This window comes from Eleutherodactylus coqui, chromosome 2 (genome assembly GCF_035609145.1).
Source record: "Eleutherodactylus coqui strain aEleCoq1 chromosome 2, aEleCoq1.hap1, whole genome shotgun sequence".
Lineage (NCBI taxonomy): Eukaryota > Metazoa > Chordata > Amphibia > Anura > Eleutherodactylidae > Eleutherodactylus > Eleutherodactylus coqui.
The window spans coordinates 183636740-183661308 of record NC_089838.1 but is presented as its reverse complement, the minus strand read 5'-3'; the positions used below and the strand labels follow the sequence as shown (position 1 = coordinate 183661308).

Below are 24569 nucleotides of genomic sequence, written 5' to 3'. Positions count from 1 at the left end.
GGAATTCCGGCGGTCACGTGACTGCTGACTTGCGTAGGGGAAGAAACACTTCAACTTTCACGTACATAGCGTTGATTGAGGGCTGTGTATTCGGGAAAAGAGAAGACAGAAATGGTTAAAAACCCCTTCTGCCCTCTCCCCCCGGGTTATCAGCTGTGACTAACAGCTGACAGCCAACCTACTTCTGATTGATTGCAGAAGATTTAAACCCCCGCCTTTTTTTTTTTTTTTAACTGTCGGCTGGGTTTAAAGCCCAGGACCAAGCACCATAAATTTACATTGCTTGGTCCTTAATGGGTTATGGTAGAATCTCAACATTAAACATATTGAGAGCAGGATTTGCAGATGATATACTTGTGGGCACATTACAGTCAACGAGATGAGTCCTTAGAATCATTGGGCAACTGGTAGTTGTTAAAGCACTGACAATTTCATAATTGTATGTTTATAGGAACGAGATTCAGGGCTAGGCTCACTGCCAAGAACTCAGTTAGGCTCCATTTAGACAGGACAAATGTCGGGCAAACAATTCCCATTTTTAAAAAATGACATATCACAATAGGTAATGGTCAGACCTACTCCCCCTCACTGCACATGTTACAGAACATGCCTAGAATAGTCCCCACACATACTCTCTCTCGTGCTGCTGCACAGGACCTAGTATCGCTGGCTTACAGCGGGTAGGCAGGAGGAAATTTCTCTCCTCGCTCTCCCCCACCACTCTCTATTGACATAACGGCTGCTATTTACACTGAACGATCAGTAATCTGCTCATCGTCCATCGTTTATGCAGCATAAACAATGGACGATGAGCTGATCGCTCAGTGTAAATAGCAGCCGTTCAGTACTGAACAGCCGCTATGTTAAGGCAATGGAGATGGGCGGGTGTAAAAGCGAGCAGAGAAATCTCCTCCAGCTTCCCCGCCCCCCTGCTGGCCGCTCTATGAGCGAGTCAGAGATACTAGCTCCCGTGCAGCAGCATGGGAGCGAGACCACACAGGGATGAGTGTCAGGCATAGTTTGCCAGACATTTGTTCCGTCTAAATGGAGCTATAAAGAGAAGTAACTAAGCTATTAGGTGATATGTCGCAAAGTTTCAATATTTACTTTACATTGTTATTTAGAAATGAAAGACATAGTTCCTTCTATCCTACATTGCTGGTCTAAAATAGCTTTGTGTAAATCTGATTAAAACAAGTGACATTCGGCCAAGGACTACCTGTAAGTGTAGTAAGTGGAAGCACAGATTCCCCATCAATATCATCTGATTGTATGTAGCCATGGCACGATGGGACTACCAATACTGTTCCTTCAATAGCGGGCTGACCAACGTGTTCTTCAAGAGCAGAAGGCCTGAGATCCTACAAGAGAAAAATACCAATTACTTGCAGTAGTTCCATGGGAGTGAAGGCACCCGTTACACTTCCAGCTCTGATCCGGATGAGGACATGCAGCCTCGCTGCAGTGACAGGGGTCCTGAGCGGCAGATCCCCAGTGATCAACCATTGATGACCTATCATGAGGATACGTCATCAACAGTAAATGCCCCTTTAAGTGACAGCTGTAAATTCAATGTTCCCACTTTCATTTCAAGCAACTGTAGCCGCAGTTCTATCATAGCTGTAGACGCTCCAAGATTTTTGGCTTTAATATAAGACCAAAAGTGTGGCTGTAGCCAAGATAGAACTAGAGCTACAGCCATTTATCTCCTTAACGACGGCCCATGTGTCTTGACGGTGGCAATAATGAGGTTTATTGTGCAGGTTTCTCATGCTGGGGGGAAGCGGGTGCTCAGCTGTCACATGGCAACCAGGCACTTACTCTAACATCGGGACTGAAAACAACACAGATCCCAGTGTTTAACTCTTTATGCACTTGTGGTCAGTGTGATTGCAGCATGTAAAATGCTGGCAGAGGGAGGGGGCTTGCAATGTGATTATGGGGTCCTGATGGGTTGCTAGGCTCAGCCTCTGGCTGACCTCATAGTCTTTCTAATGCACGATTATACTGAAGTATAGTAGTTTATTAGGAGGGTAATAAAAAATACTGATAATCAAGTCTGCTAGTGGGACAAAAGTTGTTTTTTTTTAATCTGGAAAAAAAAATGGCAAAAATAGTTACTTTTGCCTATTTCACCTTACAAAAAATATAATAGAAAGTAATCAAAATGTCATATGGAACAACAAATAGTACTATATAAAAACACTAATCTCTTTCACGCTGTCACAAAATCAATGACGATTTTCCACATCTAGAGAATATTTCAGACAACATAAAAACTGAAAATACTGGAAGGAATATTTGATTTATAGCGTCCTTACTTCTTTGACATAGTTATCAGTCAAGTCAACGTGCCCGTCATCAGTCTTTATGTGTGCACTTGCCATGTCCTCTACATTGGTTCCAGGATGATGGAGAAGTTTCATGTTATCCCTGATGCCCACGGTTATGGACCGCTCAGTGCAATATAAAGCGTCCTGGCTGACATTTATGTCCGTGTTGTGCCTCTCGTGGGGAAGACAATCTGCTTTCAGAGGTCTCGGAGCACTGTGCAAGTCATTTTGTTGCAAGTGAGGATCAACAGAAAGTTCAGTCTGAGCGAGGGGTGAAGAAGTGTCCTCAGAAGCCAGTGTGCGGATTATAATCCCTGGCGTATGACAGTGGACTGTGACGTTATCACTTGCATTCAGGAGATTTTCAGGCTGTGAGTAGATAGAAGGAAAAGAAGTTTACATTGCATTTTAGTTGGATAGCAGAACTTATGCAAGAAAACAGTAACTTGTGCTTTATTCATTCCTCTACTGAGTGCAGTACACAGATGGTATAACGGTATTATCTTTGAACATACCTATTGGCTTTTTCTTCCAACTCTCACTTGTAACAAGCCATCTGGAGAACAAAGCAGTGTCTGACTATGACAACTACTTCACGTTCTCCTGAATCTAGTGTACATAAATCACTTCCTATTGCAAGATCTTTACCATCAACATCAACAGGCAAAACTTAAATGGCTTATGTGTATAGAGTCGCACATGAAAATCGAGAGCGTGCAACACTCCTGTACATATATTATGCATATATGTTGTGTCTCCTGTAGTAGAGTTTGTAGCAAGTTAGCTACAATGGGTGAGTAAGGCTTCATTACTAGTGTTTTCACTATACCATAGGATTCCATCTTGGGGTTCTGCAACAAGTGCAGAAAACGAAATTAAGACGGAACCATTCACTGTGATTAGAGAAATGGATATCACTATAGTGTCTATTTAACAAGGATTCTGTTAGTTTCCACTATATTTGAAGTACAGAATAGTGTAGCAGGCTCCAAATATAGTGGAAATGAGTGGAACCTATGTCAAATGGAGACTAAAGTGGTATCCATCTCACTAAGGACAGTGGATAATTTTGTTCTGGGGTTCTGTCTCAATGTCATATTCGGCACTTGTGATGGAACCCCGAGATGGAATCTCAACGTAGTGAAAAACGCCATGCAGACAAAGCCTGAGAGAACCAAACAGTTAAAGCTTGCACCTTCAGTCCACTCTGAACCACCAATGCAACAACATTTTTAAAAAATTATCACAAACTACATTTCCTGCTGTGTTTCCAGCATCACATGGGTTACTATTAAAAAGATCAGAGTGTGGTTTCTTGAGAAGAAACTACGACTAATGTATTAATGCCTTAATGGTCTCCATTTGAGCAATAGAAGCCTGTGGTTTTGTCTGAATCCCAGTCTCAGGAAATCAGGCAGAATCCAGCAAGACGTGGTGAGAATCGTCCCCCATATACATTTTGAAGATTTTATGAAAAATGCTAAAACCTGAAAAACATCATCACTAAAAAGGGGTCATGCGAGATAAAAAAAAAAAAAAAGTTAAGATGCTTCCCATGATAGAAAATAACAAATGAGCCTGTACTCACGTCTCACCTCAACTCCCACAACGGCAGCGCCTGTTCTTCCCTGTGATGTACTGTGTACAGGACGTCACAGGCTGCCGCAGCCAACCACGGAGCTCGGTGATCGAGTGCTGGGTCTTGTGACTGGTTGCAGCAGCATGTGATGTCCCATACACAGTCTGACTGTAGCCTTTAAACATAAACAGTACGTCGAGGGAAGCAGCGGCTGTGAAACGGGAGATGCAGGAACTTGAGAGACCAGAGTATAAATCATGGGATTTTTTTGATTTTTTTTTAAATGATCTCAGAAGCCCCCTTTAATGTTTTACTATGTAACCTGTAAATAATATATATGCAGGCAATATGTCTGCTCTTACTCACAGATAAGGCATGCACAATAATCTGCTCTGGAGATACTGGGGAGGCGTTTGAGGTCAGGGTCACACCTTGGTTTGATGTCAGCGTTAATGGAAGACTTTGGCTAGAACTTGTCTGCAGGATGAAGGTGCCTGAGGTACCGCTTGGCTGCAAGTAAAAAGACTTGGGAAAAGATAAGGAGATTTTAATTCAAATTAGATAATTAGTATCATCTTTTCTTGTCTTCATTATTATGTAGCAGTAGAACCCAATACAATATTGTGCTATAAAAGTGAGAAATGTAGTCAGCTATTCACTTACTGGAAGGATCTCAAAAGTCTGCAGTGTTCCTGCTGACAGCGAGTCCGAATCGGCATTAGGAGATGAAGATTCAGGAGAGGCTATAATACAGGGAAAGCAAGACCATTAGCTGATAAATCTAGCATATTAATATCTGAACAAGACGAATTGTAGAACTAGGTATGCGTGTGCAGTCATTTCACTTGGCATACGGATTCAAGAGAGATTTTAAAGTCACCTAGTCAAAGATGCATCTTGGGCAAAACTGATGAATTGTATATTGTTTGGGCATCCTTGGCAGATATACCATAGATCTTTGGAAAATAAATGTGACATTGTAGTACATCAGAAATAAAGCTGATGTACAACTGGTTATTGTAGCCCAGACTTGATTGGTTTTACATGCTTCAAAGCCATCTGCCCCCCTCAATCTAGGCATTTAATTATTTGGAGGCAAGAATAAGCTGAATTTCACAAGTTGTCAAGATAACTTACTAGGGTGGCAATGTAAAAGTCGGTTATCCTTTATACTTATGTAAGCAGTATTATTTACACAGTGCAACATATTCTGCAGTATTATAGCATAAAGGAATTAGAACTACAATTTCACCATGCTTGGCCACAATCTGCTCAACATCTGTACATGGAAACGCAACGCAGTTTAGACAGAACAGAGTTCGGTCAGTTTCACATGAGCATAAATGCACCCAAAGTACGGCCAAGTGTCCCAGCCGGGGGTCTACTGACAAACGCAGGGTTCTATGATGCTGAGTTCTGGTCAGTAGACCCATGGTTGGGCTGGGACACTCGTCTGTATTAGGCCTCATGTCCACGGGGAAAAGAAGATTTTAAATCCGCAGCGGATCACCTGCACGCGGATCCGCACCCTATAGGGATACATTGACCACCCGCGGGTAGATAAATACCCACGGATGGTCAATAAAAGTGAATTTAAAAAATCTTGGAGCATGAAAAAAAATGGACATGCTCCATTTAGGTGCGGGTCTCCCGCAGGCTTCTATTGAAGCCTATGGAAGCCGTCAGGATCCGCAGGAGACCCGCGCCTGAATTAAACTCACCTGCTCCGGGCGATGCAGATCTTCCTTCCTTCGTGGCAGGATCTTCTTTCTTCGGCCCGGCGGATGTGCCCTGCGCATGCGCGCGGCACGCAGCCGGCGTGCCGAGCACATCCGCCGGGCCGAAGAAAGAAGATCCGGCCGCAAAGAAGAGAAGATATGCACGGTCCGCTGCAGGTAAGTTTATTCTTATTTTAATGCCTCATGTCCGCGGGGCAGGAGGGACCCGCTACGGATTCTCCGTGGAGAATCCGTAGCAGGCCTGATTTTCCCCGTGGACATGAGGCTTTACAGGCACATAAATCTGTTCATAATACACTTATGTGAAACTGGCCAAAAGGAGAGCGCGAGACTAGAGAGACAAGACTATAAGAGAGACAACTGCTTGCAAGTAGTTACAATAAACATTCTATAGGTTATAAATTCTTATGGGCAAGGTAAGTTTACACTGGACGTTTGTCCTATTATATTATGACTTATATGTTGCATACTTTAGGTTTGTTATAAATGTATCACTGGAAAAAATGTACAAGATGTAACTTATTAAAGAGATTTTCCTTTTAAAAGGAGGTCTGTCACCTATTTTTTTGGCTACAAAAAATAGGCCTTCACTGAAATCACGCCCACGTATTAGTGCAGCGTAAGCGCAGTGACCGTGGAACGCATGACTTCTCCAGTGGGCAGCTTTTGCAACAATAGGCATTCAAAGAGCCCAGACCGCAGGCAGAGGTGGACCACCCATCGGACAGTTAACAGCTGGCAATGGTGCGGGACGTCTGCACACTCACGGAAATGAATTGCGGTTCCCACAAGCAGAGGAAAAATTGCTGCATGCTTTATTTTTGTACGGCAACAATGGAAGCCATCCGACCCGTGGTCAGTCCGCAAGTGACATTGTGGATTGGTTGCGGGTACCCACATTATCGCCCAGTAATGGCACGGGAAAAACATTAAAAAAAATTCTGTACTGCGCATGTCCAACGGAGGTGCACCGCGTCCATCCACACTACAGAAGAAATCGAAAGAAAACAGGTACGCAGGGTCGCCGGTCGGGCACAGGATCAGATTCCGCTGTGGGCCCCTGCATGCGGAATCCAACCCGTTCGTGTGCAGGAGGCCTAAATATAACAACGCATTCCAGATCACATCACACATTTAACATTATATTCTGCTTTAGCTACCCAAAAAATGGTAACAGACTTCCTTTAAAGACATTTATGCCCTATCCACAGGATAGGAGATAAAGATCTGATCGCTGGGGTCCGACCACTGGGTTCCCTGGTGATCTCAAGACCAGAATGCTCCATGTAATTGGAGCAGCAGTATGCAAGCTCTACCACTGCTCTATTCACGTCTAAGGGTCAGGTCAGCGATCAACATGCTTGCCAATCTCCCTCCGAACCATAGAAGTGAATGAAATGACGGCCGATCATGCGCATGGCTGCTTCAGTCACATGAAGCATCCGAATCTATCACTGGGATCGCTGAGAGTCCCAGAGGTCGGACCCCCAGCTATTAGACATATTTTTCTTATTCCGTGGCTAGTGCATACAGACTTTAAAGGGTAAAAATCCTTTCCTAAAAATGTTAATACTGACATTGTAAATTCTGCAAGTGTTTTGCTAACTGAATTATGCAGATTACTAATATTTTAATATGCATGTGCCGTTAGCTTTATCCACTCATAGCCAGAATATAGATTACAGTTTATGCCATCAGCTGGTGCCATGCTTACAAAGGTGCGTGATCTGTACAGGGATCTGCAGAGCGGCCACTGAACTCTGTGGCAGACTTGGGCTCTCCTCCAAGTGAGCCACTCTTATCTGTACATGCTGCACACTGGAGGCTCCGCTCTGGGACTGGATGTCCGCTTTGTTCTCTAGCTCCTGAGCACCCAACAGAGTAGTTTGGTTTTCATGCAACTGTCTAAGTCCTTTAATTAATACTGAAAACAGAAATTCATTATTAATAACGTCTCTCAAAAAAATACCAGATGGAAATTGTTAAATCATAGCCATTTATTGCACCAAGGACTGAGCTATGGAGGAGCTTATTCACATAATGGTTAAACTCTATTCAACATTTTTCTTCAAGACATCTATTTTAAAAAGAAAACTTCTGGTAGATCCTAGAAATGTCAGATATTTTGGGTCTGGGATGCTGAGGAACCAATGGAGTGTTAGAATGCAGAACTATGAGCCCTTGGTTCCAGTTAGCATTTTCATCTCTCCTCAGAGGAAATGTCAGGACATTCAGAAAGTACTTATTAACCCGTTCCCCCTCTGAAGCCAAGCCTGCTTCATAACCCAGTGAGTGTTGGCTGTTTCTGACAGCAGACACCCACTGCAAACAGCTGCGGACAGAGCTAGCTCCAATTGCGGCTGCTTAACAGCTTAAATCTGTGCTCAATCCTGACCATCACATGTAAACTATCAGCCAGAGAGATGTTCCCCCTGAGTCACCATCGTCATCTCCATGATGAGACTGCAAGATGCCAATGGTTGCCATGGCAGCCCTGGGCCTACTGAAGGCTCTCAGGGCTGCCAATTAACTGTATTAGGCCCCCCCAAAAAACAACTTTCCTTTGGTCGATAGCCTGATAGTAGCCATGAAGGATACGCTTGTGGTGAAAGATAAGGAGCCCTCTACATCCGCTAAAGTTTCTTCCTTCAGGCGTCCAAATGTTCTTGGAAGTTTTTCCCTCTCATGCCAAGTTCGAGGACATCCTGGCAAGAAAGTGGAACCTCCCTTGCAAGCGTTTCACTAAACCCGAAGAGTTTGAACACCATGTATCCCTTCCCAAAAGAGTAAAAAAAAAAAAAAAAAAAGGTAGTCATCACCAGCAGTAAATCTCCCACCTTCTATAGCGGCACGTCAGACTCTATAGCTGAAATCCTGGACCACAGATGCGGCCTCTAAGAATTCCTTTACAGGTCTTCCCTTTGTTGGCTCATACCTTTTCAGTGCCAGACTAGATAAGATTATCTCCAAAGCCACTGGTGGTAAAAGCTGCCACCTGCCGCAGAGTAGATCTAAGTGTGCTAGATCTGTGCACCAGAAAAGACCTCAGTTTCGTTCCTTTCCCCACACCAGATCCCAGGCTTCGGATGTCAAGAAGCCCTCCCGAGAACAAAGGGAGGAGCCTTCCTTTAAACCACGACCCTCCTGGCGTCCCTGTCCCCAGGCCTTCAAGTCCTCTTCTATGAAATCCTCTGGATGAAGTACGGCCAACACCCAAACATCCAGGATGGGTAGACAACTTTTCTTACTCAGGGAGACCTGGTATGCCCATGTTTCAGATGCCTGGGCTTGGGAGATTACTTCCTCTGGCTATACCATTGAGTTTTCCACCTGTCCTCCAAATCCCTTCTTTGGCTCCAGAATTCCGGTGTCTCCTTCAAGAGCAACACTTTGGCACAGGTGATATACACCCTTTTTCCCAGTGTGTCATCGTTCTAATTTCCCCCCCAAGAACAATTCAAGGGGTTTTATTCCAAGCAATTCATGGTGCCCAAGAAGGAGGGCACAATTTAACCCATCCTGAAACTGAAGAAACTAAATCAGTATGTCATGATTCGGCACTCCTGCATGGAGTCGTTTAGGACTGTCATTGCATCCATGGAGCAAGGGGAGTTTCTCTGATCAATGGACATTAGGGACGCATGTGCCAATTCGCAAGGCACATCAGCATTTCCACTTTGCCATTTTTTTAGTTCATTACCAATTTGCAGCTCCTTCATTTGGGTTTATGACAGCTCCCCCGAGTCTTCACAAAGGTCCTGGCATCAGTGATGGCTCTTCTCCACTCCAGTGGGATAGTGGCCATCCCTATTTGGACAACATCTTAGTGAAGGGTCCATCCCGTCCATCAAATCACCCTGGGCACTCTGTTGCGCTTCGGGTGGATTATCAACCACTCCAAGTCTCCCTTTTCACTATTTCAATGTCTGGACCTTCCGTGGTGGAAGCAGGACACCGGCACACACCGTGTCAAAGGACAGGCTCAGAAAGTATATCTTCTCTAGAAATGGGTGTGCTCACTTCAAACTCAGAACCCTGTTCCCATTCACCACTACATGCAAGTGCTGAAAATGATGATCTTCTCCTTCAATGCAATTCTATTTGGCCAATTTCACACCTGCCCTCTCCAATGGGCCATGCCATCTCTCTCCGTAGATGCATCTGGGGTACTCCTTTCTGACCTTTCACAGATGCTAGCCTTTTCAGCTGGGGTGGTACCCTGCAGAAACTCACAAGGCAGGGAAGGTGAACCGTCCAGTTGTCTTCCCTTCGCACCTTAGCTAACGGCTCAGCTAGTTTGAATTCAAATGGACAATGCAAAGGCAGTCATGTACATAAATCATCAATGCGTAACCTGAAGCACAGCGACCATGGCAGAGGTGGTGAAGATCCTGACATGGGCGGAAGTCCGCATACTAATCCTCTTGCAAACACATTTCAAGTGTGGGCAAATTGATAGCGGTTTTCCCAAGCAGGAAAAGGTTGATCCTGGAGAGAGTTGCACCCCGACATTTTCCAAGAGATTTGCGTCACATGGAATCGCCCAGAAATCAACATGATGATATCCAGAATCAATCACAAGCTTCCCGACTTTATGTCCGGATCTCAGGACCTCAGGAATGAGCAGTGGACGCCCGTGTAATACCTTGAAACAGCTTTACATTCCCCTATAGCTTCCCTCTGTTCTCAATCATCCCCGTCTTCTCAAGAAGATCTACAAGTGATCCTCATTGCTCTAGACTGGCCTCAAGAAACCTGGTACACATATCTGATTGACCTCCTTCCTCTCAGAGACTCTCTTCCACCCAGGTCTGTCCACTCTTTGTTTAACGGAATGCCGGTGAAGCCATGGTTCTAAGAGCTTGAGTATTTACAGAATCCGTCATACAGACTATACTGAAGGCCAGAAAAATCTCCTCCTCACAGGTGTACCATTGCATCTGGAAAACCTTCTTCCTTTGGTGCAAACAGAGGCATGTCCATCCTATGCGTTTCTCTTTGTCCTGACTCCTGTCTTTCTTTCAAAAAGGACTGGACATGGGCTACTGTCTTAGTTCACTAAAAGGACAGGTGTCTGCACAGTCCATCCTTTTCCAACCCCCATTAGTGTCAAAGTGAGCCATTCGTACCTTTTTACATGGGGTGGCAGACGCTGTGCCCCCACACCGCTATTCTGTAGTGCCTTGGCATCTCAATCTGGTGCTGGAAGCACTGCAGACTCACCCATTTGAGTCCTTGAAAAAGCATCCCTGTTTGTCTCCTGTCCTGGAAGATAGCCTTTTTGGTGTCTGTCTCTCCTCCATTCGTTGGGTCTCCGAGCTCACAGCTTTGTTGGCCAAACCACCTTCACCATCTTACATTACGACATGATGGTTCTGCGTCCTGTCCCCCTCCTTTCTATCGAAGGTGGTGTCGGCCTTCCACATTAATTAGGACATTGTCTTGTCCTCGTTCTATCCCCCAAAAATGTTAGCAATAAAAACTACAGCTCGTCCCACAAAAAACAAGTCATCAGACAGTGCCCACTGACGAAAAAGAATGTTTTGGGGCTCTGAAAATGACAAGAAATTACGATTTTTCATTTATAATTTAAAAGTTTATTTATTTTTTTAAAGCAGCAAAGCAACAATCTTCCAATACATTATATGATACATTAAATGGTACCATTAAAAAACACAATTTGCCCCCCAAAATACCAAGCCCTTATATGGCTATGTCGACAGAAAAATAAGAAAAACGTTATAGCTTTTGGAACCTCGGGATGAAAAAAAATGAACACACGAAAAATGGCCATTAGTTAAAGGGTTAAGGTTACTCGCATCTCATCGGAGCCTCTAATGTAGATCTGGTCCAATATCGCAGACAAAATAGCAAATACAAACTCTGGTAATCGCAGCACAGATGTAAACACTGCCTTATGGCCCATTTGCGCAGGACGATTATTGTTCAAAACATGCAGCATGCAAAAAATTGAACAACACGCCATTCAGTGTAAACAGCAGTCATTCACTATTTAAAGTGAATAAAAGCAGATGGGGGGGGGGGGGGGGGGTCACTTCCCAGCCTGCTACGCCTCCATGATGGCAGCACTCAGCAATGCCAGTGATGCTCGCTCCTGTGCAGCAGCACAGGAGCGAGCATCACTGGGACGAGCTTCCGGGCATCATTTGCCCGACAGCTCATTCCGTGTAAATAGGCCATAAATAAGATGCCTGACACATGGCTCTCTGAGGAGAGTAGAAAATGTAACAGGAGAACCAAATTGGGAGACAGTGCTCACCTCTTCTCACTGATCTAACCTGTGTTGTTCACAAGTCACAATTTTTTTATGCATAAATTATCTAAAATAAGGGAACTCTTTAAATATTTTGCATTCACTATAGTGTATGGATCCTAAGTTACTGCCTGTGTTATAGTGCAGAACTGCATTCACAATTCTGCTGGATGTATTAAACAGTCAACAGGCTTCTCATGGGACACTTATAAGCTAAGCTCCTATAATGCAATTCATGTTATTGTCAAGTTCTTCCTAGAATGTAAATCTAGAGTACTGGCTTTAAATAGGATTACTATACCAGAAAAGGACACATCTTTGTGGTTCGCAATCTGCCGTTTCACAGTCCACCATTTACTTCTAAGCCACTGTGGAGATCGAACACTGCTCCAACCTTCCGCCAATAAATCCCAGTTAATGTCATTCTCATCCAATACTCCAAGCTCTGCTACTCTGTCAATGATAGGAATAAAAATAATAGGTACAAACAGGTACTAATAATAATAATAATAAACTTTATTTGTATAGCGCCAACATATTCCGCAGCGCTTACATAGACAGGGGGAATACAAAAAGACAAAAGTACAAAAAATTACAGAACCTCGGTTACAATCGTAATCAGTTGGTGGAAACAATAGGGGTGAGGGTCCTGCTCCAACGAGCTTACATACTACAAGTAATGGGGTGATACAGAAGGTAAAATGGCTGGAGGTGTGCACAGTATCGCGTGCTGGAGAGTGAGGGATGTTATATACAGACAACAGTCAGACATTTAGCTATGCGACGGCAGGATCAATATGACTACAGGAGCGGTTTATGATGGCTAGCAGGGATTGCAGTCAGTAGGTCAGGGAGCATGTTATCAGGCAGTGTATAGAGGAGTTTGTTTAGGGAATGCGGTATGCATCCCTGAAGAGGTGCGTTTTTAGAGGTACTACATGATCATATCAAGTGTTCACAGAACTGCTGACAGAAAAAAAAGGAAATTCTATATTTTAATTTGCTCATTTAGGTCTATCTATATTTACCTACAATATTAATACATTTAATTTAGCATCCAAAAACCACAAAACTGATATATGTGGAATTTTATATGAAGAGTCAGAGACTGAATAGAGAGAACCAGAGAGAGAATTGATTAAAACCAAAGTTAAACTAGTACATTTTGTGTTTAAAGGAACATTACACTTCCTTTCAGCCCAATTTGATCCATATTACATTTAAACCTGAGAAATATATAATACTGGCCAATATACCCGGCTTCGCAAGAGTTAATTTGATATAGGTCTATACGCGTTATTCGCACAGAACATTTTATAAAGTTGTGGTTACTTTAGAGGAACCGAGGAATAAAATACCCATAGAAGAGCGTTAGATTCTCCTCAGGCTGCATGTACCGATGTCCCTCTGCAGAATGTGCCACCCCTCCTAATCTTCTCATTTAGGACCTAAAGAATGCTCACGCTAAATTTCACGCTTGTACAACACCGAGAAGTTACATTACATAGGGGTGCAGTTAGTTTTGCAATTATATTTACAAAAATCACTGCTGCAGGGGATCAGTATATATATTTGCTGTTACCCTTGGTTTTAAGAGGGCACGTAAACTTTCAGATATTAGGGTCAGAAAGTGAGGTTAGGAAGTTGCCTACTTTCATCTCGTTCAGACACATCGTGGTCTGGGACCCTTCATAGCCGTGATCTCAGCACTGGCAGATCATATCCAACTGATGAAAGATTGCCTGCGGATGTGCATCCCATCTGCATTTCATCAATTGTATAGATGATCAGATGACTTCTATGTTACATAGCGGAATTCACTCAAATTTCATTGAGGAAGTACGAAATGCTTGTAATCTATCTCTAGACACTCAATAAACTCAATTTAAATTGATGCTACAATTGGGCATAAATAATTGAGTGCACGATCCTTGACAGTGATCGGTTTCTATCTGTATGATACTTTTGCTCCTGATGAATCGCGCAAGAGAGGAAACGCGTTGAGCCTGATAGACGAGAGCTTGATGTATAACAGAATCGATATGGATTCCTTCTAGATTGTCTGATACTAAATGGGACAACAAGGATCATAGTTACCAGAATATCACTATTGTGACAACTATAGCAGTCCACCACTACTATACTGGTGTGACTGCTTGAGAAGAAACGTATAAGTAAATATCATCTGAACACACATTCCGTTTTCTTTTATGAAGCCCTCACCTTTCCTTGTAGGATTTTATAATAAAAATTTAATAAAAGTTATATTTTAGTTTAGGATTTCAGTCTGTGAATACTTTTGCAATTAGCATTGAGTAATCGAGTTGTGACCCCTTTACCTTTCCTATTTAGGACCTAAAGAATGGTCATGCCAAATTTCACCATGAAGTTAGAGAATTAGTGGCAAGTCAGTCAGTCAAGGCTTTTTTATATATCTCACACATACATACACTCTTGTGTGTGTCAGGTGATTAACCATGCCCCCCTCCTCCGTGCTGTCCTGCGTTTGCTTGTACTGTAAGACTGTTGGCTTCCCCTCTGTTATGTCTGCAGTTGACTAAATAGATGATTGAGGTTCTATCAAGGTAAACAATAGTTGATTGCCTGGAGTCCATTTCTCAAAACACTGACCGATCAGCTAATAGGACACCGATTGTCATTGCTGCTACACACAGGGATACAGAGTGGAAGCTGCTGCTCCGAATCCTGTGTAGTGGCCGGTGCTTGTAACTGCAGGTGTAGCTCCCATTGATTTTAACAATAGATGTGCCTGCAGTTACAAATGCTGGCCACAACACAGGGGTCAAAGTTAACTGCAACATATCCCTGTGTGTAGTGATGCTGACAGCAGATATATAAAAGAATCGGCTGTTGAAATTCAATGAACCCAACCCTTCTTTTCACTAACAATCTGTTAAAAAGACAGTTGAGAGCGCACATTCAATCAGTCTCCCTGAAATTGGTGGGTTTAGGCAACTAATCTCTAATGTGTATGAGGACCTTAGCGATAGCAGCAGGAAGGGGGAGGAGGTTATACACAGCAGATCAGAATGTAAAAAGGAGAGAAAAAAATCTGTCATCATGGGGGGAAGCTTACAGAGATAATGTGTAGATGAGGAGGAAACTATACACAAAGCAGTTTGCAAGAAGGGAAAAAAGAAAAATCACAGTCTGCATATGAGCAAAGAGATGAGAGACTCTACAGCAAACTCTGCAGTTGTGCTGACAGAAACTGATGCAGAGAAGAGGTTCATCATGGGCTGTAAAGGGGAAAATCAGTACAGGAATGACATCTAGTGAAGGCAGCAGCATCCGGGACGTCCAGACATCACATCCACATGAAAAGAAGTCTGACACTAGGTGCAGATTGCATATCGAGGAGTCTGAACATAAATGAAGGAATGTAGAATGTATCCTGAAACTTAGTGCAACTCTATTTATTTTAACTCAAGTTAACCTATAACATACCGTATATACCGGCGTATAAGGCGACGGGGCGTATAAGACGACCCCCCAACTTTCACCTTATACGCCGGTAATACAGTGGAGAAAAAAAAAATCATTACTCACCTCCCCCGGCGTTCTGTCGCGCTCCGGCAGGATGTCGCTCGCTCCTCGTCCCCGGCGCAGCATTGCTTTCTGAATGCGGGGCTTGAAATCCCCGCCTCCAGAAAGCTAATACACACGCCGTCAGCCAGTTACAGCCATTCAATGACATCATTGAATGGCTGTGATTGGCTAAAACACACGTGGCTTCAGCCAATCACACTATTCAATGACATCATTGAATGGGTGTGATTGCTAACACACGTGCGCCTTCAGCCAATCACAGCCATTCAATGATGTCATTGAATGGCTGTAACTGGCTGCCGGCGTGTGTATTAGCTTTCTGGAGGCGGGGATTTCAAGCCCCGCATTCAGAAAGCAATGCTGCGCCGGGGACGAGGAGCGAGCGACATCCTGCCGGAGCGCGACAGAACGCCGGGGGAGGCGAGTAATGATTTTTTTTTTTTTACATTACCGGCGTATAAGACGACCCCCGACTTCAGAGCAGATTTTTCGGGGTTCAAAAGTCGTCTTATACGCCGGTATATACGGTACATAAAAATATTTTTCTACTTTATAACTGGCTGAAATCCCAATCACCTAAACAGTCCCATCAATACTGGAGTAAGGAATGTTACTGCAAATATAGCATGTACAAAGCATAAACTCTGAGCAGTAAATAAAAAGCATACAAACACACTACTTCTGAAAACTCTGATCATAACATGGGGTATTTAAAGGGGTTTTGGAGGGAAACACTATTGAGGACCCATCATCAGAATAGGTCATCAATAGTTGATCGGCAGGGTCCATCGCTCAGGACCATGACCGATCAGCTGAGCGGGCGCATGCTGTCAGCACCGCAAATACACAGAAGTCAAAAGCGTAAGCCCCCGCACCGACCTCAGTGTAGTGGCCAGCGCTTGTAACTGCAGGCACGGCTCTAATTGAAATCAATGGGAGCCGTGTCTGCAGTTACAAGTGCTGGCCATTATATAGAGGTTGGTGTGGAGGCTTCTGCTCCCACCGCTATGTATTTGGAGTGGAGGTCTCTGCATCCACGTCCCATGTAGTGGCCAGCGCCTGTAGCTGCAGGCACGGCTCTCATTGAAATCCTGATGATAGGTCACCAATAGTATTTCCATGGAAAACCCCTTTAATAAATAAGCTACTGGAGCAGTTGAGGAGTAAAATGGATTAAATCTAATTTAAAAGATATCGAAGTAAAAACTTTAGCCGTACCTTAAAATCAGATTGATTTCATCTTCTTTGGTCCACTGTGTTCCCCCACTTTGTTTCCAATTCAAATAGTTCAACCACTTAGAGCGGCATTGCTTTTCAGACCGTGTTCCCACTCTTTCTGCCACTGAAGCCCAGGAGACCCCTTGTGTTACTATATCACCAATTTCTGTGCCAGTGAGTTCATGTACAACATCTGCTAGACGTCTTTCCTCTTCATCGGTCCATTTCCCTGAGAATCACATGCATAAACGTAAAAAAAGAGCCTGTGACATAATCAGCCAAATTATTAAGATTTTCAAGTTCATATTATGCTAAACTGAAGCAACATTGTTTTCTGCAGCTATATTTACAGGAGTTTTCTCCCATTTGAATTTATTGCGCATCCATGGGACAGGTGATAAAATGTATGATCACTGGCTCAATCAGCCCCATTGACTTTCGATGGTGTAGCAGGGTGCATATGTGATAACTACTGCATTCCAACTCCTCCTCACTGCAGTCGTAAAGTCAGGAGAAACGGGGCTTGGAACCCTTGTTCTATTGATCGTGGGGTTCCCAACAGTGGGTTCCCCAGCTATGGATAGGTAATAAATGTGCAACAGCTCCCTTAACCCTTTCCAATCCACTGTCTGACGTCTGAAGACATTATGATTTAAGGCTGTACAGCTCCGATGTTGGAAGACGTCCATCAGGGTTCTCTTACTGCATATTGCCAGCCTCTCTGCTGTCGGCGCCTATCCAATGTGTCACTTCATGTAGTACTGGCTTAACGGCGATCATGTAAAATTAAAATGTGTAAAAAAAAAAAAAAGTTAAACTTCGTTCTCCCCTTATGGATCGTATCCATGAGGGGAGATAAAATGACATAGCTAACGTCCCCGGATTTGTCCCATGATGGGATCTTTATCCGCGGACCTTAACCCGGCTTTTGCGCATGTGCCCATCAGCAAAATGGCGGACGCTAACAGACAGCGCGCGAAATACTAACAAAAAAAGCTGTACTGCGCATGACCGCCTGTATGAGTACACAGTTATTTGCAGTACATTATGCAGACGTATGCAGGGCCACGGACAGGCTCACAGCTGGGATCCACAAGCAGATTCCATGTACGGCCGTGTGAGCCCGGCGTTATTCAGACCGCTACCTGTAATATCTAATTTACAAGAAGCCCCGGGAACGCTTGCCTTCATGCAGTTCCAGGAGCAGCTTGTTGAGCGCCTTCTGTGTGAGACCACCAAACCTCGGCAAGCTTTATAAGCCTCACAGAGCGCCACTGTCTACACCCCATCCCTGCCACTGAGGTCAAGAAATACCCCCCAAAAAGTGCCACTGAGGAGGAGGGATACACGGTTTTATTGCCCCATGTGCCCATCCCAACCAGGCCTCCGTTATTACCCCTCACTTTGGACATACCACACAGTTTACATTATTACTTTTATCTAAGATTTAGGGAATGCCGAAAAGGGAGGGGGGGCGGGGGGGGGGGGGGTATTTTTAGGGAGTCAATTTTTTTTCTGCACAAGTGTGCAATGGGGCCAGGAATTTATTCAGTTGTGCCCTAAAATCCAACGGGTGTTCCCTCCATTATAGTTGTGTCCTGTAAGTAGATTGGGGCAACAATGGGTATATTTCTGAACACAAGACAAACAGCGGTATCCATTTTGGGGTGCAAGTCTTCATTCATATGTGTGCCGTACAAAAAAAAAACAGTTTTTAATAGAGGATTCCTTCGTACTGGTGCATTATGTCTCCATTGGAAGTATAGGTGGAGACATGGGTTCTCGACATGCCCATGTAAGAGCTTATTTTTTGTGTGGCAAACTGTAATTTTTATCGGTACCATGTTTTGGGTACATATAATGTATTGTTAAAAAAAAACGGAGAAAAGAAAAAAAAGAACCCATCAACTCTGGCATTATTTATTTATTTTACAGCATAAATTATTCATTTTTTTTTCTGTGGGATGGTACGATTACGATGATACCAAGAGTATAGTTTTTACACTTGTGAAGAATAAAACCCCTTCTTTTGGAATTTTTAAAAAAAATGTTAATATTGTTGCATTAGTTAGTCTCATAAATTTTTTATTTTCTATTAATGGAGCTTAAGGGTTAACAGTGGGCCGCCACTGCAGCAGAAGGCCGGTGTCAGTCACAGCTCAGATTTTGAGCCCGTAGCAGTCACAGGATTTTACTTTGCATCCTGTTGAATTAAGTGGCCCCCTAGCCAGGATGTACATTTATGTCCAGTAGCATTAAAGGGGTTAAGCAGCGCTTTTACATAAACAGGGTGCTCCATTTTCTGGTTCCTTGTAAGTGCTACTAGAGTCTAAGAGATTACTGCCTACCTCAATAATAAACACTAGGCTCCCCCTGGTGGTAGCTACAGCCACAATGTTATGTTTTAAATCTAAGTCTATGTAGCTGGGTTCTGGGCTAATGGAAAAAATAAAAAATAATTACTTGGGCCATTTCCATTTACTAGCTGGTAACAATCCGCTTAAGATACATACTAAAGCAGTGCAAATCCATCTGAAATGACATCTGTATAGTGGGAAAGACCTGCACCTGTTTTACACGTTTCTTTCATTAGCCGACAGCGATCTTTTACCGATGAGGCACTGCGACCCAGAGCCGCTCCTATTGTAGCCCAGTCATTCCCATGCTTCACACGAAGCCTGAAGAGAAAGAGAATACATAAACCACACACAATCAATCTTCTGCTCCTGCGAGTGCAACTTTTGTTAAAAACTTAAGAGTATTACAAATTTAGAAAATAGCTTATTGACTTGCAGTGGCTAATGAACTGGTGGACACAAGATACACGACTGATTACAGGTACAATACAGATAGAGCTGTGTCCTGTACGCAGCCATGTCCTTTGGAAATAAACAGTGAAGGGTCCCATTAGATAACTGCAAGCAGAGATCTAAAAAACTGAGGAATTAACTCACAAAGTATACTGGAAAACTGCATACATTTGTATTACACAATTAATACTGTTACCATGCAGCGGCGTGGAGCAGCCAGCGTGCGGCAGCGTGGGCGTGTCCGCCCGTAGGGTGCCGCCCGCTCTCCTCCACCTTCCTTATGCAACAGTGGGAGAGTCGGCTCCTCCCACTCTCCGCCCCTGGGCGGAGGCTTTTAGTTAAAAGGCTGGCAGTGACCTGAGCTCACTGCCAGTTATTGGTTCTGCTAGCCTCTAGTCAGGTCTGTTCCCCCACATGGAGGGTTCACAGGGTATTCCATAAGTCGCTATTGAAACCTTTTGTCCCTTCGGTGATGCCCACCTCCGGTCCCCCTCCGCCCACCCTGGTCCGGGATGAAGTTGAATACGAGGTCCAGGAGATACTGGATTCTCGTCGGTGTCGAGGAACCCTACAATATTTGGTGGCCTGGAAGGAGTTTCGACCAGAAGATCACTCCTGGGTGGCCGCACGTGATGTTCACGCTCCCGTGTTGGTACGGCGGTTCCACCGTCATTTTCCGGATAAGCCTGGTCGAGTTTCCGGGGGCCCGGAGGTCCCCCGTCAGAGGGGGGGTAATGTTACCATGCAGCAGCGTGGAGCAGCCAGCGTGCGGCGGCGTGGGCGTGTCCGCCCGTAGGGTGCCGCCCGCTCTCCTCCACCTTCCTTATGCAACAGTGGGAGAGTCGGCTCCTCCCACTCTCCGCCCCTGGGCGGAGGCTTTTAGTTAAAAGGCTGGCAGTGACCTGAGCTCACTGCCAGTTATTGGTTCTGCTAGCCTCTAGTCAGGTCTGTTCCAGTCTGTGCTAGTTGCTCGTCAGTATCCTGTCTGTTTACCTGTGAGCTCCATCTCCAGACTTACTCTGCTTGTAAGTTTTGTTGGTTTGTTCCACCTGCCTCTCCTGTCGGCACTCTGTCCCCTGTTGGTAGTTCCATCTAGGTAGTCGCCAGGTCCCTAGCCAGCGCAGGGACCGCTGCCCAGTTGTCTGCCTGGGGTTAGCCAGGGCCGAGGCAAGTAGGCAGGGACAGTGGGGTGCGGGAAGATCAGGGCACCCCACCTGGCGCTCTGGGGGGCAGAGTGCCGTAACAAATACGCTATATACTCCCTTATTGGTATACGCCAGCACAAGCATAGGGACTCTCAGCTGTAGGACCAGGACAGTCTGTACTGTACTGCTCTGCAGAGGAAAACGTTAGAATGGACCCCTGTGCTTCACTAGTGCCGTGGCCTCATCACGCTAGTAATGCTAAGGCCGGCTTCACACAGGTGATAAAATCATGCCAGATTTGTGCATTGTGAGACACAAATATGAACCCCATTCTTCTGAATGGGGTCATACACATGAGTGATGTTTTCCTGCGTGTCATCTTGTTGCGATGTGGGAAAAAAATTGTGGCATGTTCTGTCTTGTGTGTGCTCTTACGTCACGCTGCCCATTGTATTCAATGGCGCCGTTGGCAGCATCGCACCATATGCAAAGTGCATGCGATGCTATTGAGAACAATGGGAGACACCCCGCGAAGTGATGCGAGTCTGTTTTCACATAAAGACGCCTTGTATGCGCAGGGATTTCACATGAATGGTGAGTGCAATATGGGGATGGGATTCACGGCCCCACATCGTGCTCGCCCATGCTAAGTCAGGCTAAGTGTTCCAATCAGTTTTATCCTCACCACCAATCAGTAAGTTTAGCCTGTTTTAGCGTTATACCATAGCTTGCTATGTTGGGAAAACCACTTTAGTTGAATTAAACGGTGTCCCTTAATATAACAATATGCAGATTAGATTCTGTACTTACTCTCTCAGCCTTTCAATTTCTGCATGTGTGTACCTGCAAGACAAGAAACACTCCAAATAACCACATATGCTAAAGACAGCATGAAACTGACATGTCACGATCCAAGTTTCATTTACCAGTAAAGTAGTCTAATAATACTCTTAAGAATATTTCTGTTTCTACTGCATAGAATAGTCTGCACTGCAGGGAAGTAGCTATAGGGGATGTGGTTACACCCGGGCCCAGAAGCATAAGGGGGCCCATAAGGCCTCTCTTCCCCATATAGGGAGCCCAGTACTATGAATAAAGCATTATAGTAGGGGGCCCTGTTACAGGTTTTGCATTGGGGCCCAGAAGCTTCAAGTTACGCCTCTGGTCTACAGAAATACATGATGAAATAAAACTACATGCTAGAAACAGCATATATGGTAACAGCTACAGTAGGTGGCTATGTAATACTTGATAGGGGTGCCATGTTATTTGCAAATTATAGTGTGGATTTCATCTCGGCCTTTAAAGAGGCGAAATCCACGCTGAAAATACATAGTATAAATTCACATAGTGCGGATTTACAATCTGTGTTAAACTCGCAGGGATTTTTTCCAGGTGAGATTTGCCGATATGTCATCTACATGGCTGATACTGTAAATGCTGCGGACGTAGCGCAACACAGACTTGTGGTTTTTATATTTTTTGTATTTAGCTACGTTCACACACAGCAGATTTTGTTACAGATCTATGTCAAAACCCACAAGAAACACAAATTTTGATGCAGATTTCAGTTTAAATGTCACCTCTCCAAATAAAGCTGTGAAATCTTCATCAAAATCTGTGTGTTACATGTGGATTTTGAAGTGGAATTTCTTAGGCCTCATGCACACTGGTGGAAATGCCGCAGCGGGATTTCCCGCAGAATTTCCGCCCGTGCCCGCTGCCTTAGGATTGCATTGGATAATGCAATCCTATGCAGATAGCCGCGATTTGGCCGTGTGAAAAATCGCGTGGTAAACAAATCGCGGCAGGTCCTATTTCTGTGCGAGCCTCACAGAGCGGAGGAGACGGCGGAGCAGCAGGATCCGATCTGGCCGTCTGCAGAAGTAAGTCATCCTTGCCCATTATATAGAATGTTGTTGTTTTTTTAGTTTCGTTTGAATGTATTTGCATTAGGTCATGTTCAGTGCTCTAACGTATTGGGCTGGGTGATTACTGCATTGAAGGCTGGTCAGAAACTAGTCATGCTGTTAGTACACCACGGCTAATCATGTATTTTAAGAAGATTTAATCAAGGGGAACAACTTTTATGCATGGATGCTTGCCACTGTCTCAGTTAAACAAACTGATGTTCATACCATGTACATTAGGAAGTATATACTTCAATATAAAAAGGTCTTACTTCCCCACATGGTTCCGGTCATCATACATGCGAAGGACTCTCCTGTACACTGCAAAGAGAGGGCGGTTCAAGCCCCATGCTATTGTACGGTAGAAATCTTTCCTCTCGTCCTTGGACATCTCAAAAATAATTTCAGTTGCATCTTTAATACCGTGAGCCTAAATCAACAATAAAAATGATTGGTAAAACAAACTTGCCATGTACAGGGTGAACAGCTTGCTTTAGCATGCATGGAAATAATGAATAAATGATAAGAGAATAGTAGAAACGGTTGTAGGAGGATTCAACACTGATTAACCATATCTCAGGATTATCACAGACGATCAGGTTTCTTCGGGTTTGTAGTCATACATAGTAATAACTATTCGTACCTTTAGGTATCGTTCTATGTTGCTCATTAGAATTGAAATTTCCTCCTTAGACCACATGCCTTGCTTCCATCTGTGACCTGAAAAACAGATTAATAACTGCAATCAAACCAAAGGAAGCGATACTGAGGTCTAGACACATAGTACTGATAACCAGCGTTTATATCAGCTAGGCAATGGATAGGGGTGACCAAGTAGGGTACCTATAAAGGTGCATCTGTCCCGAAGCATCAACATGTACAACATGCATATGTGAATGGAAAACCGGAATGCAGCTTTATCCTTCTATGAAACAAGCATAGTAACGTGGACTGCCCAGGTAAACTTTGCCCAAAAAAGGTGGCTGCTTTGAAAGGTCTTGTATTCAGCTCACCAGGCTGAAAGTACTGGAAGCCACTAAACCTACACATAAAACTTCCAGGTTGACATAAGATAGAATCAGAGAAGAAGAATGAAGCGGTACAGTGAAAGGTGCAAAGCATTGGTGGTAGACCATCTACTAGAAGCTACAGGATTCTTACACGGTCCCTCTAGACTGCCAAAAACGAATCAAGGAAGCCAAAGTAAGAAATGAGGTAAAAGAAACATGAATTTCTTGTTTTGCTATACAGTTAGACTCCATTTGAGAGAATGTGAGATAAGGTATAGAAATAAAGATTAAATGAAAACAATGAAAAAAAAGTGGTTGACCTTCTAGACAGGGGACAAAGTTGTCTTCATATAGAGGCTCAAGGAGGATTTGCTGGGGAACCTCCAAAGCATGGCTTAAGCCTGGGTTCACACTTGCCGTATTCCCGTCGGAAATCTCGCGGTTTGGCCGCAGCAAAATCCGCGAGATTTCCGCCGGGAGAATCGCCGCGGCGGCTTTGAGGCGGCCCGGCCGCTTGCTTTTCCGTTGCAGCCGGCGCTCCCATAGAGGAGAGCGCGGCCGTAACATAAATGAACAAAAATCCGAATGCAAACAGACATGCTGCTTCTTTTGAAACCGCGGCTGCGGCAGCCGCGGTTTCAACCGGATTTACCGCAGCGGATTAGCCGTCCCGTGTGGACGAGGTTTCTGAGAAACCTCGTCCACATGGCTGGCTAATCCCGAGATTAGCGGCCGTGGGCGGTTTTGCCGCGGGCGGATCTGCTGCGGCAGAACTGCGGCAAATCCACCCTGTGTGAACCTAGCCTAAGTGTCAGCACTCGATGCATATAACAGCAGTTGGCTGAATGAGCCATTTGCCCCACAGAGGAACAAAATATCAGGTGTAAAGGCCCTTTTACACGGGCCGGCAGCCTTTTCAGCAACTGACGTCACCGCTAAGGTCATTAGTGCTTGTACAGTTCTTTGACACTGAAAGTTCTG

The 24569-nt window shown here is 44.4% G+C and overlaps 1 protein-coding gene across 3 annotated transcripts in view; it reads right to left on the bottom strand.

The window, feature by feature from the left end:
- The window catches only part of DMTF1 (cyclin D binding myb like transcription factor 1), a 44331-nt gene that overhangs the window by 11769 nt on the left and 7993 nt on the right, over positions 1–24569 (bottom strand). For 2 of the 3 annotated variants that reach the window (XM_066592017.1, XM_066592018.1), the window contains exons 5-15: positions 23222–23298; positions 22851–23008; positions 21479–21511; positions 19282–19391; positions 16714–16942; positions 12227–12378; positions 7366–7575; positions 4576–4655; positions 4279–4437; positions 2322–2702; positions 1220–1361 (exon numbers count right to left, since the gene is read on the bottom strand). In XM_066592017.1, the coding sequence (XP_066448114.1) occupies positions 1220–1361; positions 2322–2702; positions 4279–4437; positions 4576–4655; positions 7366–7575; positions 12227–12378; positions 16714–16942; positions 19282–19391; positions 21479–21511; positions 22851–23008; positions 23222–23298 (1731 nt within the window). The remainder of the gene's footprint in view (positions 1–1219; positions 1362–2321; positions 2703–4278; positions 4438–4575; positions 4656–7365; positions 7576–12226; positions 12379–16713; positions 16943–19281; positions 19392–21478; positions 21512–22850; positions 23009–23221; positions 23299–24569) is intronic. The other variant, XM_066592019.1, reaches the window with a different exon arrangement.